The sequence below is a fragment of the Ahaetulla prasina genome, chromosome 8 (genome assembly GCF_028640845.1).
Source record: "Ahaetulla prasina isolate Xishuangbanna chromosome 8, ASM2864084v1, whole genome shotgun sequence".
NCBI classification, from domain to species: Eukaryota; Metazoa; Chordata; class Lepidosauria; order Squamata; family Colubridae; genus Ahaetulla; species Ahaetulla prasina.
This window is the reverse complement of record NC_080546.1, coordinates 48,122,577-48,137,839: the sequence shown is the minus strand read 5'-3', so window position 1 is coordinate 48,137,839 and position 15,263 is coordinate 48,122,577. Positions and strand designations below refer to the sequence as shown.

Sequence of the window (15,263 nt, the reverse complement as noted above, 5' to 3'; positions counted from 1 at the left end):
CTTTTTGTGAATCTGTAATAATTTTAAACAGTTGCTAATCAACCGGTTAAGTCAGGACTACCTGTATTTCATTTCTAACAGCGCTAGAAACACACCCATGGACTTGCACAGAAATCTTTTAAAGTTGTGATAACTATTTTAGGCAATGTGTTGGTAACTTCTTAATAAACTTATGACATTTTTATGGTTGAACATCTTTTTAAAAAATGGATTAATTCAATAAATCTAAATTATTTGATTGGTATAGTTTACTACTAAAATTACAATTTTTCACTTTGGTATGAGATCTGTCTTCTTTTCAGCACTATCATTTCCATCTCCGATATTCAGTAAGATGAACTAATGAAACAAGCTGCAGTAGTTCACCCAATTACTCTTGTTCTTTTGCAAAATGGCTTACATGGGCAGACTTCATAGATTTCACTACCACCATTTAACTTCCGAGTATGAAATGTCAGCTTTATCAAGTTACTGAATCTGAAATGTCAACTCCATCAAGTCACTGAGTAAACTTGCTGCCATTTCTTTAATAGGTGAATACTAAGATGAATGTTAACATGATGCTTAAGCTCCCAATTTATCTTAGGGCAAGGATCCCTCAATTGTTTTTCTAACCACTTACTGAAGCCTGCAAGGTTGCTCCTTTTTTTCTTGAAAAAGAAGGGATTTCCAGATGTTGCAAAATTATAATTTATTGCAAACTGTAAACCTTTCTTAGGCTGTGATTCTAATCTAATTCTAATTATTAATACTAATAATTTAGAATGCTTAATTTACCAGTGTGCTTAATCATGGGAATGAATCCAGCCATTCCAACAGATCTCTGCCAGACCAGGCTATCGAAGGAATGGAGGTACCACTTGATTTATCCCTTGTAAAACAATGACCAGAGGTTTCTGAAGAAAAAGGGGCAACATACCCATGGAAAGTCTGGAGACTTAATCAACATATCCCTTGGCTGCATATTCACATATTACAATATAGCTTTAAAACATCAACTAGTTTGATCTTAAAATAGTATTTCTAAAATTACCTTGTTTCCCTGAAAATAAAACCCAGTTTTATATTTTTTGCCACCAAAAGGGGCATTAGGTCTTATTTTTAGGGGATGTCTATTCCACTGTCTCACTTTGTGGTGCACTGACAACCCCACCCAGCAGGAGCCCAGGTGGCCGCTGCCGGCCAACTTCTTCTGCAGCCCTTGCTACCGCTTTCATGTGGTGGCCCCCAGCCTCCATTCCTACGTCAAGCCTCTGCAGCTGAGAAATGAGCTCCGGATTGATGCATGCAGTGCCTCCTGGCCTCTGTTACACCATCATAGACCTTTCGCTGACAATCCCAAGTTCATTTCTCAGCTGCAGAGGCCTTTCCTGAAGGCCTCTGATGGCAAAACAGAGGCTGGAGGAGAGGCGCGCAAGTGGTAGCAGAAGAAACGGGCAGGCAACGCAAGGCAGGTGTCAGGGCATGGGAGGTCTGGCTGCAACTGTCCTAAAATTGCAGGGTGCGGGGCATGTGGAGCAGCTCCACATACCCCCATCCCCAGCTTGATTTTTATCCATATGCCTTCCCCTACCTCATGCAATCAAGTGTGGGGGGGTCTGAACTAGGGCTTATTTTGGGGACAGGCCTAATATCAAGGTAGGTCTTATTTTCAGGATAGGTCTTATTTTTGGGAAAGCAGGATAGTAATTTTATATAGGAAATTAAGAATTAAAAGACATAAACATCAATGTTATTGTATTTTATTTATGTGTTTTTTATTAGACAAATCTGGTTTGCTGTTATTAAATAATTAATTAAAGCACATGACTACTTTCAAACTTCCACCTGAAGTCTGTCCAACCACATCAGAGCAACAAAGACAAAGTATTTTCTGGTAAAATTAACTTTATTGAAAATGAAGAACACAAGTGCTGTACGTTTTCATTCCGGTTTATCACATTTCCTATTTAGATATCCAATGTTTACTCTGCATTATAAATTTTATGAAGCACTTAGTAATAAGGTACAAAAACAAAATTGTCTTCTTCACACGAGTGTTGCAAGTAATCACAGAAAACAGATGCTTGAAATGGAAAGACTCTTGAAAAACATGAAATGTTTGTATACAAGTACTATCAGTAGATGCTTGTCTTCGCAGTAAACATTAGCCTTATGCAAATCTCCACTTGAATTCACTTAATTAAGAAGCTGGAAAAAAAAGAGAAAGTGAGTAAATGCAACAAATAATGGGCACATATGTAGGTCTCACATTACTCATTAGTAAAAATTAAGATTTATAACTTTGGAGGCTGGGAAAAGCTAATCAATATTAGCACATTAGAATCACAATCCAATGATATAATGAATCTGTACAAAATAGAAACTTTTAATGATGTTTTAAATTGTCTGAAAAGCTGAAAGGAAAAAAAAAGTAGATAATATTTCTCAAATTATATATTTTGCATTGCATCCCCTGATATTTGCATTGCAATTTGCGTTGCATTAGGGGATGCCTTGAACATTTTTAAAAAGGGTCTTTCCTCAAAGATATGCTAATGTATTATAAATTTTAAAAATGTCCAAGTGTCTGGAAAGATAATAAAAATGTTAGGGTTTCACAGATTTATTTTTTTTTAACAAAAGCAGTGCCAGTTAATATAGTTGCCTATCTCCACTTTAAATAATTAACACTTTTAATTATTTCAGCATAATCATTTGGAATGATGGCCAAATGAATTCAGTAGAATTCAGTCTGGAACAAGCTTCTTATCAGTGAGGTCTTATTTAACAGAAAGTGGTTAAACATTTTGTGACAGTAGGTATAGATGGTCTCACAAAATAGCTTCCATGGGGTGACTTCTACTTTCATAGTAGTTACTATTATGGCCACAATTATTCAGAAGTTACTATTTACTAGAACACATATCTATAAGATGTTACCAAAATTGTCACATACACATGTATTCCAATCTGCTTATTCCTTATAATTATTTTGTGCATGTATATTATCCTGAAAACAAAGTAATTTTATAACTGGTTAATGGAAAGAATTGCAGTAGCACAGAAGTGTGCCACTGTCTCTGATGATCCTTGGGATCCTAGGTCTGTTTACATTATTTTGTTGCACCTGCTATGAAAAATCTATTAGTTACAAATATAGCATCATTTTCCCATTCACATTTTTTTTATTAAAAAGTGTATACTGTACTTCATTTGGACATTTTAATAGGGCTAACAAAATAATCATAAATGGTAGCCATTGCCAGCCATGTGCAGAATTCAATTTTGCAATACCACATCATCTGTACTTTTATATCTGCTATCAGAACATTTCTTTCTTCTCCCCTGTATGCTAGAGACTCAAATACAGTAACTTTTTCTCAAAGGATAGTTACTCCATTTTCTTTCCTCTCTTTCTCACACTTTTCAGAGAGATATTGTAGAAATAAGGACAATGCTACAATATTATTTTTTCAGATGCAGTGATTAAAACATGTCCATAAAGTCATGAGTGTTGCTTTGTATAGATTTATACAATTATTTCCATTTTTCCTCTCCAAAAAATTCCCAATATGCCCATTTGAAATTTATTTAATTTATAATCAGCTGCCCCTTTTACTTGTAGACCAAGAGTGGATTTGTTCCTTTTATCAAATAACCCCAAGATACCTTTTTTAGTTAGGCATTTTCAGCACAAACCTGGTTGGCATATTCAGTATATGATTAAGATTATTTTTTTGTTACCAATGTGAATTACATTGAAACATCCTTTGAATGTTCTTGTGTATTAGATTTAGAAAGATGTAGAGGAGAAACCCAGCTAATCCACCACATGCTTTCATCAAAAGAAACTGAGAGATGATTATGTTTAACTTTAATTGCTATGTCTTCTCAGCTGTTTTCTCCCAAAATGAGAACTGTCTGGGCCAAGGAGAAAGCTGATGGGCTGTCAAAATGCCATTCTTCTTACAGTCTTCAATTCTAACTAAAGCTACAATGATGGCACATCATCATTCCTTTGAAAAAAGAAAGCTTTTCACATGAGCAGAGACCATTAGTAAGCTGCAGTGAAGTGTGTATGTGTAGAAGGGAGAAGGTTTGCTTGAACCAGGAAATAGGAGATTGCACCTTGTTTATATGAGGAGGTAAAATCAAACCAAGTAGTTTTTAACTAAAATGAAACTGGTAAGGGTTAAGATTGGATTCACCTGTGAAATTAGTAACAGAGTTTAGATAACTGAGTCAAGTAGTAGTTGCCAAAAAAGCCTATGCAGTCCGAAGCTGCATCAACAGAAGGATAATATCAGGATCACACGAAGTGTTTGTACCACTTTATACGGCACTAATAAGACCACAGTTGGAATACTGCACCCAGTTTTGGACACAACCGTACAAAAAAAAAATGTTGAGAGTCTAGCAAAGTCAGAGAAGAGCAATACAGATGATTTAGACGTAAAGGATGTACAAGAGGCTAAAATTTATTATATTTAATTAATATAGCTATGCATATCCTTTACACACACACACACACACACACACACACACACACACACACACACATATTTCATGATATGTTTTCTTTTTTTACTATGACAATGTTTATGTATACTGTTGTGACAAAATTAAATAAATAAATAAAAAATATATGATGAACAGTGTGGAAGCTGGGTATGTCTAGTCCAGGGGTTTGCAAACTTGGCTTTTTTAAGACTTGTGGACTTCAACTTCCAGAGTTGAAGTCCACAAGTCTTAAAAGAGCCAAGCTTGCAGACCTCTGCTCTAGTCTAACAAAGAGAACGACTAGGGGTGACATGATAGTTTTCCAATATTTGAAAGGCTGTCACAGAGAAGAGGGATCCACTATTCTCCAAAGCATCTGAGGGCAGGGCAAGAAGTTACAGATGGAAGCTTATCAAAGAGAAATCCAACTTAGAATTAAGGAGAAAATTCCTCTCAATGAGAACAATCAACCAGTGGAATGGCTTGCCTCCACAGGTTATGGGTGATCCATCATTGGAGGTTTATAAGAAGAGACTTAACAACCATTTGTCTGGAATCATATAGGGGCTTAAACAGGAGCTTGGAGTAGAAGATCACAAAGATCCCTTCCAACTCTCTTATTTTGTTATCTGTTAAATAACATTTATCAAAAAGTTAGGACTGCTTATGGTTCCCATCAATTTTAACATATATGTGTATAACTATTTGTGGTGTCTCTAATAACACCACAATTTGTTATTTCATGTTTATTCATATGAATAATATTCATATACATATATGAATTTTTCCACATATTTTATCTCTTCACTGTCAATTTCTATGTTGATATTTCTCTTCCTTGCAGTGGTCATGAGTTTGGTCTTTTTTGATATTGTACAATTTTTGATGTTTAGAAAGAGGTCAAAATTCTTACTTTCTTCTTGATAAGATGTTCCAGGCCTTCTTTGGTTTCTGAGAGAAGAATTGTATCATCAGCATATAAAAGATGTTTTTTCCACCACTCGTTACCCCTATTTTGGATTCTTCAAAATCTAGCTTCCTCATGATCATTTAGCATATTAACTTGACCAGATGTGCTGGTACCCCCAGGTCTTGTAGGATTCTCCATAGCTTTTTATGATTAACGCAATCAAATGCTTTCTTGTAGTTGATGAACCAAATCTAAATGATCTTTTAATATTCGAGAAATTTTTCCATGATCCAGCACAGAATTTACAATATGGTTGCAAGTGTTATGACCCCTTTGAAAGCTAGCTTGGACATATGGCAATTCCATTTCAACAGTTGCTAGATGTTGTTGTACAATTTTAAGCAATTTTAAGAATCTTGCTGATGTGAAGCAATTGTGTGATAATTGGAGCAATATTTAGAGTCACCTTTTTAGGCAGTGGAATGATCCTTGAGTGTTTGCAATCCTGTGGCCTCTTGTTCATTTCCCAAATTTTCTGGCACAGGCCTCTAATGACTACAGGAGATACAGGTCTCAGTAATTCTGTAGGGACAGTGTCAACATTTTTCAGTCTTCTTGTTTGGCAGTTGGTTTATTGCCCATATGACTTCTTCCTCATGGATTGCCAGTTCTAATTCTACTTCTCTTTCTTCTTCAATATTCAACATTGCATTTGCAAGCAATAAATGATGGTTGGATCTTTTTGACTTGCATAAGTGCATTCCTGGTGTGACCCTTCATGTAATTTTCTCAGCAGTATCCAGTAGTTCAAACCTATTTTTCATCTCAATTTTATGTGTAGTAGAGGTTTTGGTGACATCAAATTTCTTTGGAGGTGCTGCCTTTTTCATGGTGCATAATTTGACTTTAATCTTTGCCACCAACAATTCATGATCTGAATCACAATCAGCAGTTGAGTATATTTTAACAGCATGGACTCAACTGGTCCATCGATGACTGTATAGAATATAGTCAATCTGATTATGGTGAAGTCCATTTGGTTAGGTCCAGATGCATAAGTGGCTCTTGAGCTGTTTCAACCATATATTCAGATTTCTTGGCAAAATTGTACCAAATGATCACCTGCATTGTTCCTCTTACCTAGTCCAAAATGACCGGTGATCCTTGTTTCTGCTTGTTTGCCAAACTTTGCACTGAAATTGACCCAAATGTAAACAATGTCTTTTTAAGACACTTTTTTCAGTTTCTTGGACCATGGGATAAAAGACCTCTGTTTCAAGCTTTGTGCAATAATTGCTGAGGTGTAGACTTGGAAAACTGTGATGTTAAGGGGCTCAGCACAAATTCTGATGGTCATAATCCTATCACTGATAATTGAGAACTCTTCCACTGTTCTAGCAAGTTTCTTGCTTGCAATAAACACCCCTTCATTTCTTTTCCTGGTAACATGTCTGAATAATAGACAGCGAAGTCCTCAGATGGGAAAAAGCCATTGTCTGCTCAATGTAGCTCAATGAAACCAAGCAGATCAATTTCCAACCTGTTCATCTGTCATTGACAATATCTAATCTACCCTGAATCATTCTTCCCTGACATTCCATGTGACTATCCAATGTATCTCTGTACAACGCAGACAGCTGCTTATGCCACTGGCTGCCTCAGAACCTGGGATTCCTGCAATCCTATTGTTAAGCACACTGACTTTTTTGAGACCTTTTCACACAACCTTCTTGGTGAGGTTTTTTTTTTTGGTGCAGTAGGTCACCAATTCTTTCTCTAACCTTTTTGACAGCTGCCCAGGGACAGCAACTGCTGCAGTCCTTGTATACCCAGGCGATGATTGATCCGGTATGGGATTCTTTTTCTGTTGTCTCATCATGTTTAATGAATTTCTGGATACTCTTAGTTTGGCTTCTCTGTTTAGACCTGTCTGCCTTGGGTGACACTTCTGGTGTACTTTCTGATGGTATACCTCCAGCAGAGCTTTCAACTGTAACAGTGCACACAAGCCCCTCCCCTGTGATCAGAGGGTATCTGCATGGTAAGGACAAGGGCGTATCTGCATGGAAGGGTGATTTTTGTACAAATCTGTTTTTTTAACAGAAGAGAAAAAAGTTTCCAACAAACAACAGAAATGGATGTAAAACATAATCACTCAACATTAGTTTTATCCCATTTTCTCCTTCAAGCCTATGTGTGTTTTTAATAAATGTTTTTGTACTATATATCACTTTCCAAATACTTACTTTGGAAAGTTACAAAAACACAGTCAGCTATGTCAATTCAGAGAAGTCATGATTGAAATTTTGAATGAAGTTCTATCTCTATTTGCATCAGCATCTCTCTTCCCATTAAAACTTCAGTAATTACTTGATGTTACCTGATTGTATTTACATAAAATACTATGTAAAACTTGTTACTGAAGGAACATATGTTTGAAAATGCAATTTATTCCCAAGTTTACTTTTGGTGCCTGCTAACCAGGAATACTCAAGGTTGAGTTGGCAGATGGGAAAGTGGGAAAACTGGCACTGCTTTTCTCAGTCCCACTGATTTGGTAACACTGGGATCCCTTGCATTCTGTAATGTTAACAAATGTTTTAGATCCAACTTCAGATTGTGGTCATAGGATAGAACTGATTCCAATTGATAACACTGCAGCATATATGACTGGGATCCAAAAGTCTTTCCCAGAGGACAAAACTGGGAATAAGTCCTTTTCTTAGTACTTGGAATGTAATGATTTTGGAAATAATATGTGATAATTTCCCAAATCAGCCAAGATAGTGGGAATTGAAAACTGAAGTACCACTGCATAAGTGTCATTGGTATTTGTTGGACAATGCCTATGTGCTTTCTGTTGACAAGCAGTACTATTGGCAAGCAAAATGTTCTCTTCCATATTACAACTCCAGAGTCAGTTTTCAGGTTGGACATTTACTCTAGAAAACATCCTTTTCTTACTAGTCCTCAACAAGTAAAATACTCAGTTTCAAAATCTTCTTGAAATGGAATGACTGAGGTCCTATCCAAAACATCAACCTGTTTCATATTATAGAATGAATCACCATTCAGAAAGGCTACCTGTTTCTACTGATACACTGAATGTCCTTCATATTGTTATAATTTGTTTAGAATTATCCTAAAATGTAGAATGTCATACATTATTATTTATTATTTATTTTATTTATTTTATTAATCACATTTATATACCGCCCTATCTCCCAAGGGACTCAGGGCGGTTCACAGGCAAGTAAAATTATTATGTGCTCATCTAAATAAAACTTTCAGACACAGGTACAATGTATTGTTCATAAATTCATATGTCTCAGGGCAAAAGTTGGAAGCAGATTGCTGGCAGAATAAGGTTACTTGAATGGATTGCCCAAGTTATTTGTGGCTTACCTGTATGGATAGCCATGGTATTTGGAGCGGAATATCGACAACAGGAAGCTGAAGAAAAAAACTACCAGACCCAATCCTACTAGACATATTACTGGAAGAAAAAAAAATCTGTTATCAAAAAGATATTATATTCCATATTAACTAAAATGACATACAGGCATGTTTTGAAATACATAAGGTTAATTAGGTCATCTCTTATTGCTTTTCTTATATTACTAGTGGCAACACTATAGTCTTTTAAGAAAGATAGATTTTCATCAGATTAGCTTTCCTTGACAATATAAACAAGAAAATGACCATTTTTAAGAAAAAGAGGACAAAAGGCAGCAGTTAAGAAAGGATTCCATAATTCTAAAATGTTCATTATTTTAGACTATTGGGAAGAATGGAAAATAAAAACAAACCAGGGTATTTTATTTGTCCATTGTTCTCAAATCTTCAGCATCCAGACCATGGCATATATTATAAAAGGAAGCAGAAGAATTATTATATTATATTAAGGGGTAAATTAGACAACCCCATGTATATTTTCTTAATCACAACTATGAGGCATTCTACATTTTCTTTATATACTATTTTTATTGTAAAAAATAAAATGTGTTTTTTAAAAGAATATTTACTGTAATTTGCAAGAGTGGGATATGGATGTAGCTTGGCCCGGCAATATGTTAAAATCCCTTACGTTCCATAGCAAAATGTCCGATTCTCCACCTAGCTCTCTCCCCTATCACTACCATTGTCTACATATTTCATTTTAAAAACACAATTCAGTCAACTGTTAATTGCAAGGTATTGTTCTGGCTTAGTAAATTGCTCATTACTTTACTTTTAAAGTCAGCAATAACACCACTTCATTAATATAATTAAATTTTCTAAGTAAGGCTTTGATGATTTCTAAAGTCATTGTTATATTAGCACTCACCTTTAGCTATTCTGTCAATTCAGAAATACCTGCTACTACTAATTTCTTTCCTCCTTCAAAGGAAAACTCTGCCAACTTCCTTCTAAATTTTTCAACTGGCTCACTGGTATGCATCAAAGCTGTATCAACTTTCTGATTATTTTAACATTCTTTATCTCCTTGGCCCATCCTAGTTACAAAAGTAGTTTATAAAATGACTGAAAGTTTAACTCATCAACTTGGAATGCAGCACATTTCAAAGAACTCTTTCAAGTTCTCCTTTTTATTTAATATGATATGAAAAAATGTCACTCCAGGTGTGAATTCAGTTTCAAGCATCCTCTTTGCATAAAAGAAAGGTGCCTTTTTTCTTAGATGTTTGCTGTATCTGGTTCTTTAATTAGAGGAGAACGACAGACAGACTGATGATTAAATGTGGAGAAATGATCCCACATTCATATATAAAAGCTAAAATAGTTTGGGGAAAAAAAGTCAATGCAGACAGAGATCTATAGTTAGACCTTTTGAAAGGCTAACTTTTAATGTAGCATATTGGAATGTCAACTGTCTACTTCTAACCACCATTTGGGGAACTCAGTCACTGCTAAAAAAATAAGATAAAGGATGCATATCTGTATAACAAAGCATTGCTAGTTCTAAATGGCCCACAAGTTCTTTATTCTGCATCAAACAGCTTATGCAATAGAAGGAGAAATGCATTTCAAGTAACTGCCAATATATTCACATTTGAAAATGCTGTGATAAACATGGGCACAGCTTTTAATAAACTGTGGGTTTCCATGGCAGTTTGCTGTAGTTGCACTTATATTTTAATGATAAGAAAAGAAATTATCCATTTAGTCATCAAACAACTTACTTCTCCTTTTCCCAACATCTCCCTTGGAGGTAGCAGCTTCATTCAAAAGAACCATTCCCATGGTGATGGCAGCATCGATATCATTGTTGTCAAGGAAACTATAGAAATGTTGAAGTTTCACAAAGCCAACAGTTCATGTTTAACCTGAACAAGTATTAATTTAGTGGTTTTAAAAAAACTAAAGGTGTTTATCAATAGTAAGTATATGCAGAGCTCTAAGGAAAAGAGAACACATTGTTAATTCCTATCTATAATACACATGTTAATGCTTATTCCCCAAAACTACATTTAGATTATTTCATAAAGTATCAAATAGAATAGAAATATGTTTAAGCATCCAAGTATGATGCTTAATTTCTTTAATTAGTAAGTATATATTAGTAAGTATATATTACTTACATACAAGTATGTATATATACTTACAAGTATATATTAGTAAGTATATAAAGAGCTAATCCAGTGAAATCCTTAAAAAGTCAGGTAGCACAAAATGAATGTCACCAGGACAGATACAGGATGTATACAATAATTTTTTCTCTATTAAGTCATGTAAATAGTACACAAAATTCAATTTCTGATGTCTTCAAGATGGATAGGATCTACCCATTACACTGCAAGAATGGAATAACATTACTGCATCAGCAAATACTTTTAGTCACCAGCCTTTTAGGTCTTAATCGCTAGTTTTTACAAATACAAACAAAAATATAATGAAATAATTTAACCAATTTGTAAATATCTTAAGCTGTTCCTAAAATTATTTGAAAGTATATCAATAAAAAGGCAACTCATACAACTCTAATTAACATCTGTTCCAGTCACTCAGTCTACTACTAAATGGGATTGATGCTTTGTGAAAGCTGCTATCTATAGCTTTTTAAAAACAAAGTAAAAAAAACAACAATAGTAAACAAAACCCTTCTGGTTTTAAATTGTTCATTTATCTACAGTGCTTGCCAACAGTAAATCAAAACTGTGATTCTTGTAAAAAGCTTAATTTACCTCACTAAATTGTTTGATTTTAGGTAGAAAACATTGACGGGAAATGTTTACTATCCTATTCATAGCATAACTGAACCTGTCAATGCTTATCACAATTTCATTTGTGCTTATTGTTAGTATTACACTTCACCTTCACTTCTTTGTGAAAATAAAGACTCAGTGAGGGTTACACATTCACTTTTTTCCCCAGGTGGCTTGAACTATAAAAAATATGCATGAAATCCAAAATTCATAATAAATACAAATTTAAAATTTACAGGAAAGCGACACCCTATTAAACATTTCAAAACTTCCAAGAATGTGCATTGTCTAAAAAACTGTTCAACCTTCCACTGAAAAATATTTTGGCCTGTAATCCCACATGTCCACTGGTAGTAATGGTAGTATTACTGGTAGTATTTTTAGTTTTAAAAACTTTGTTGGCCCACTACAAAAGTACCTTTTCTAACAGTCATAACTCCAGAGTCATTCTAATGAAACTGGTTTCCTTAATCCCTTTCCTCAGTGCAATCCCTGTTTTGGGACATTAAATTATTTGTTTGCTTCTATAAAGAATATTTTTTAATTAAATCATCCTAGGTACCTATGAGGCAGGTGAAATATACAGTTTTAAAAAGTAATCATTCTGTGAAAACCAGAGTCAAAATTGTTTGAGAATTAGCAGGTTTCATTTAAGAAAAGAAAATTTTAAATTCTAAAGTTTGGTTGGACATATGGCTTAAGTATTTATTTATTTATTTATTTATTTTATTAGATTTATAGTACATCATATTTATAAGTACATCATATTTGCTGTGGTTTTCTTACAGACTATAAAAGTAAAATAAATGTCAATGCTTAATAAGCCTTTAACAGACCCACATTGTCCCATGGTCTGATATCCTTCTTTTTCTCCTCAGTTTTCTCAATTAATAAAACTAAAAAAAAATAATCATAGTAAAGATGCCTAAGGCAGAAAATCCAGCTGGTGCCTCCACAAATATGATAATGAACAGAAAATTCAAGAGTAGGATGTGTAAAAAGGAGATGAGTCAAGGTCTTCCTCTCCTTTCCTTCTCTTTAATAGGTTCTACCACTGTTTAATTTTGGTTAGTTCAAAGGACCTTTATATTTACTTCAGAAATGTGGAGTGCACATATAATGTGGGCACGTATAATTTTTTTCAGGTATTTTAATTATTTCTTATATTATGACTTGGTTGGCAAGAGGATTCTAGTCAAAAACACTGAGGTATAGTATGTACAATTGGTTCAAGATTTTAAAGGAGCATTGTTTTCCTGATAAAAAGTTTTAGAGACAAAATCCATCAAGAATGTTTTTCTATCTGGTGACTTATCAAGAAATAAATGCAGTTTCCTGACATACTGGGGAGATGCAAGTGATTTGAAATCATCTAAACTGAAGATGATCAATAGATAGCTTCCAGTGAGCTATCAGTTCCATTTTGGAGGGGCCATCAGATAGTTTAAAATTCTAGCTTACTGAAGCAAAGTTTGGGTAATAAAAAGTTTGGAACACTTAGAAGTAAGCTGCATACTCCAGAATGCTGCTGATAAGTTGCTGTCTTTCTCTAGTTCACATTTCTTATATTAGCTATAAGACCTTTCTTTTTTTAAAAAAACAAAAAAACCAGAAATAAATTAATTTTATCAATGTCAGAGACTCTGGCATTTCTAGCCATATAGCTAAAAAGACAGAAAAATAAAAATGGCCAAGTTTCTTATTCACTGTATGTGAACAGGCAGACACTTGGCCTTCTTGTCCTTCAGGCAACTCAACTGGAAAATTGAAAAAATAAAATCTTGCTGAAAAAACAGATGCTACATCTGAACCAAGATATCCTGCGCAAATAAGTTTCAATGCATAAAAAAATTAAAGGACATTGGCTTACTATGAGTTAACAATTCAAATACTCATTTTAATTTTTAAAAGATGAATATTTGGTTACACTACGCTTTGTTGATGAGTCCAGATTGAACCCAACTCAACGTTTATTAGATTTATTTATTCACAGGGTGATAATTACCCACGTTTATTAAATCCTGGCATCATGGAAGAGGTCAATGACTGCAAATGGAACAATGAGGCCAGGAATGCTGTCAATTCCCTACAATTGAAGTTTCCCAATGGATCTTTCCTTTCAACATTGTCTGCCACAAGCTGACAACGGACAGCATCCTTTGGGATGAACATCAGGACAAAATGTCAACATTTCAGAACCTGTAGCAATTTCCAGGATGAACTACTTCAAAGTTCTATTGTTATTCAAGGACACTCAAGCAGCAAGGAGTAACAGCAAGTTTTCAATCAGTTCCCAATGGGATAGCTGCCCTTGTCTTAGTCCTTCCACTCACATACTCAGCACCATATATAGTAGTTCTTGCCAAAATTAGCACATAACACCCCTTGCCCATTATTTTTCATACTTTCTGAGCAAACCATCTGAGAGTAAAGAGCATTTTACAGTCAAACTATAAAACCACTGGTTTCAAAATAAAGCTGTAAAGGGTTTTCTCTATGTATTATATTATATGTTAACAGTAGAAAAGACCCATCATTCTTTATTGAAAAAGATAATTTGAGATTCAGTTGAAGTATGTAGAATCTGATTTTTTCAGAATAGAGCATTACAAGTGCTTTTCATCCCAACTGATGTTCATTAAAATATAGACAAATGGATTAAATTCCTAAATAATTCTAACTGCAATTCAAGCTTATTGGACAACATTGGACTACAAATAAAAGAAACCTTTTCCAACAGCGATCACAACATGATAGACTTTTGTCTCAATATACGCCCTTACAAAAATCGTCATAATAATGGTATTCCAAACTACAATTTCAAAAAAGCCAACTACGACTTTATAAACATCGACCTCTCATCTCTTGACTGGCAAAATCTATTCTCAACCTGTATCACTACTGAAGACCACTACAGAGTTTTCCTACTTGAAATCAATATAGTCATTAAACTGTATATACCACAAATCACCACCAAAATCAGGAAAAAAAAATAAATTATCCATATCAATAAAAAAGCTCCAGTCAAAAAAAAAAAATCCCTCTGGAGAAGAAACAAAAAGGACTATGTAGCAAATTTCAAAAACTGCTACAGAAATATATGCAACCAAATAAAAATTGAATGCACCAAATACCACACTAAGCAAAAAGACCTTCTGCACACAAATTACAATTGTGCTTTTTATAATTTTGTAAACAACAAACTTAAAGACTTGAGATCCATCCCACCACTAAAAGAATCTAATGCCAATAATATAATGATGAAACAGCTAAAGCAAACATCTTTAACACATTCTTTGGCTCAGTCTTTGTTAACAGTAATGGCTCATACCCGACATTCCCCTATCGTACCAACAATGAGTACAACGACCAAACACAAATAGATTTCACAGAAGATAATATTGAAAAAGCTCTTTGCAAATTGAAACCATCCTTCTCTATTGGACCTGATGGACTATGTGCATATTTCTTAAAAAAGCTTTCCACTAATATAGCAGAACCCCTAAGCATAATCTTTGAAAAAGCTTTCACGATCTGTTCCCTTCCCAAACTTTGGTCCCTAGCCACAGTCATCCCAGTCTTCAAAAAAGGAGACTCCAGCCTACTTGAAAATTACAGACCAATCTCTCTTTGTTGCGTTAGCTGCAAAGTAATGGAATCTATCA

The 15,263-nt window shown here is 34.5% G+C and overlaps 1 protein-coding gene across 3 annotated transcripts in view; it reads right to left on the bottom strand.

Annotated features, from left to right (window-relative positions):
- Positions 1 to 1,881: 1,881 nt before the first annotated feature.
- Positions 1,882 to 15,263, bottom strand: part of TUSC3 (tumor suppressor candidate 3) — a 128,479-nt gene continuing 115,097 nt past the window's right edge. For all 3 annotated transcript variants that reach the window (XM_058193551.1, XM_058193550.1, XM_058193552.1), the window contains exons 8-10: positions 10,576 to 10,650; positions 8,798 to 8,888; positions 1,882 to 2,190 (exon numbers count right to left, since the gene is read on the bottom strand). In XM_058193551.1, coding sequence (XP_058049534.1) covers positions 2,175 to 2,190; positions 8,798 to 8,888; positions 10,576 to 10,650 — 182 coding nt within the window. In that variant the 3' untranslated portion in view covers positions 1,882 to 2,174. The remainder of the gene's footprint in view (positions 2,191 to 8,797; positions 8,889 to 10,575; positions 10,651 to 15,263) is intronic.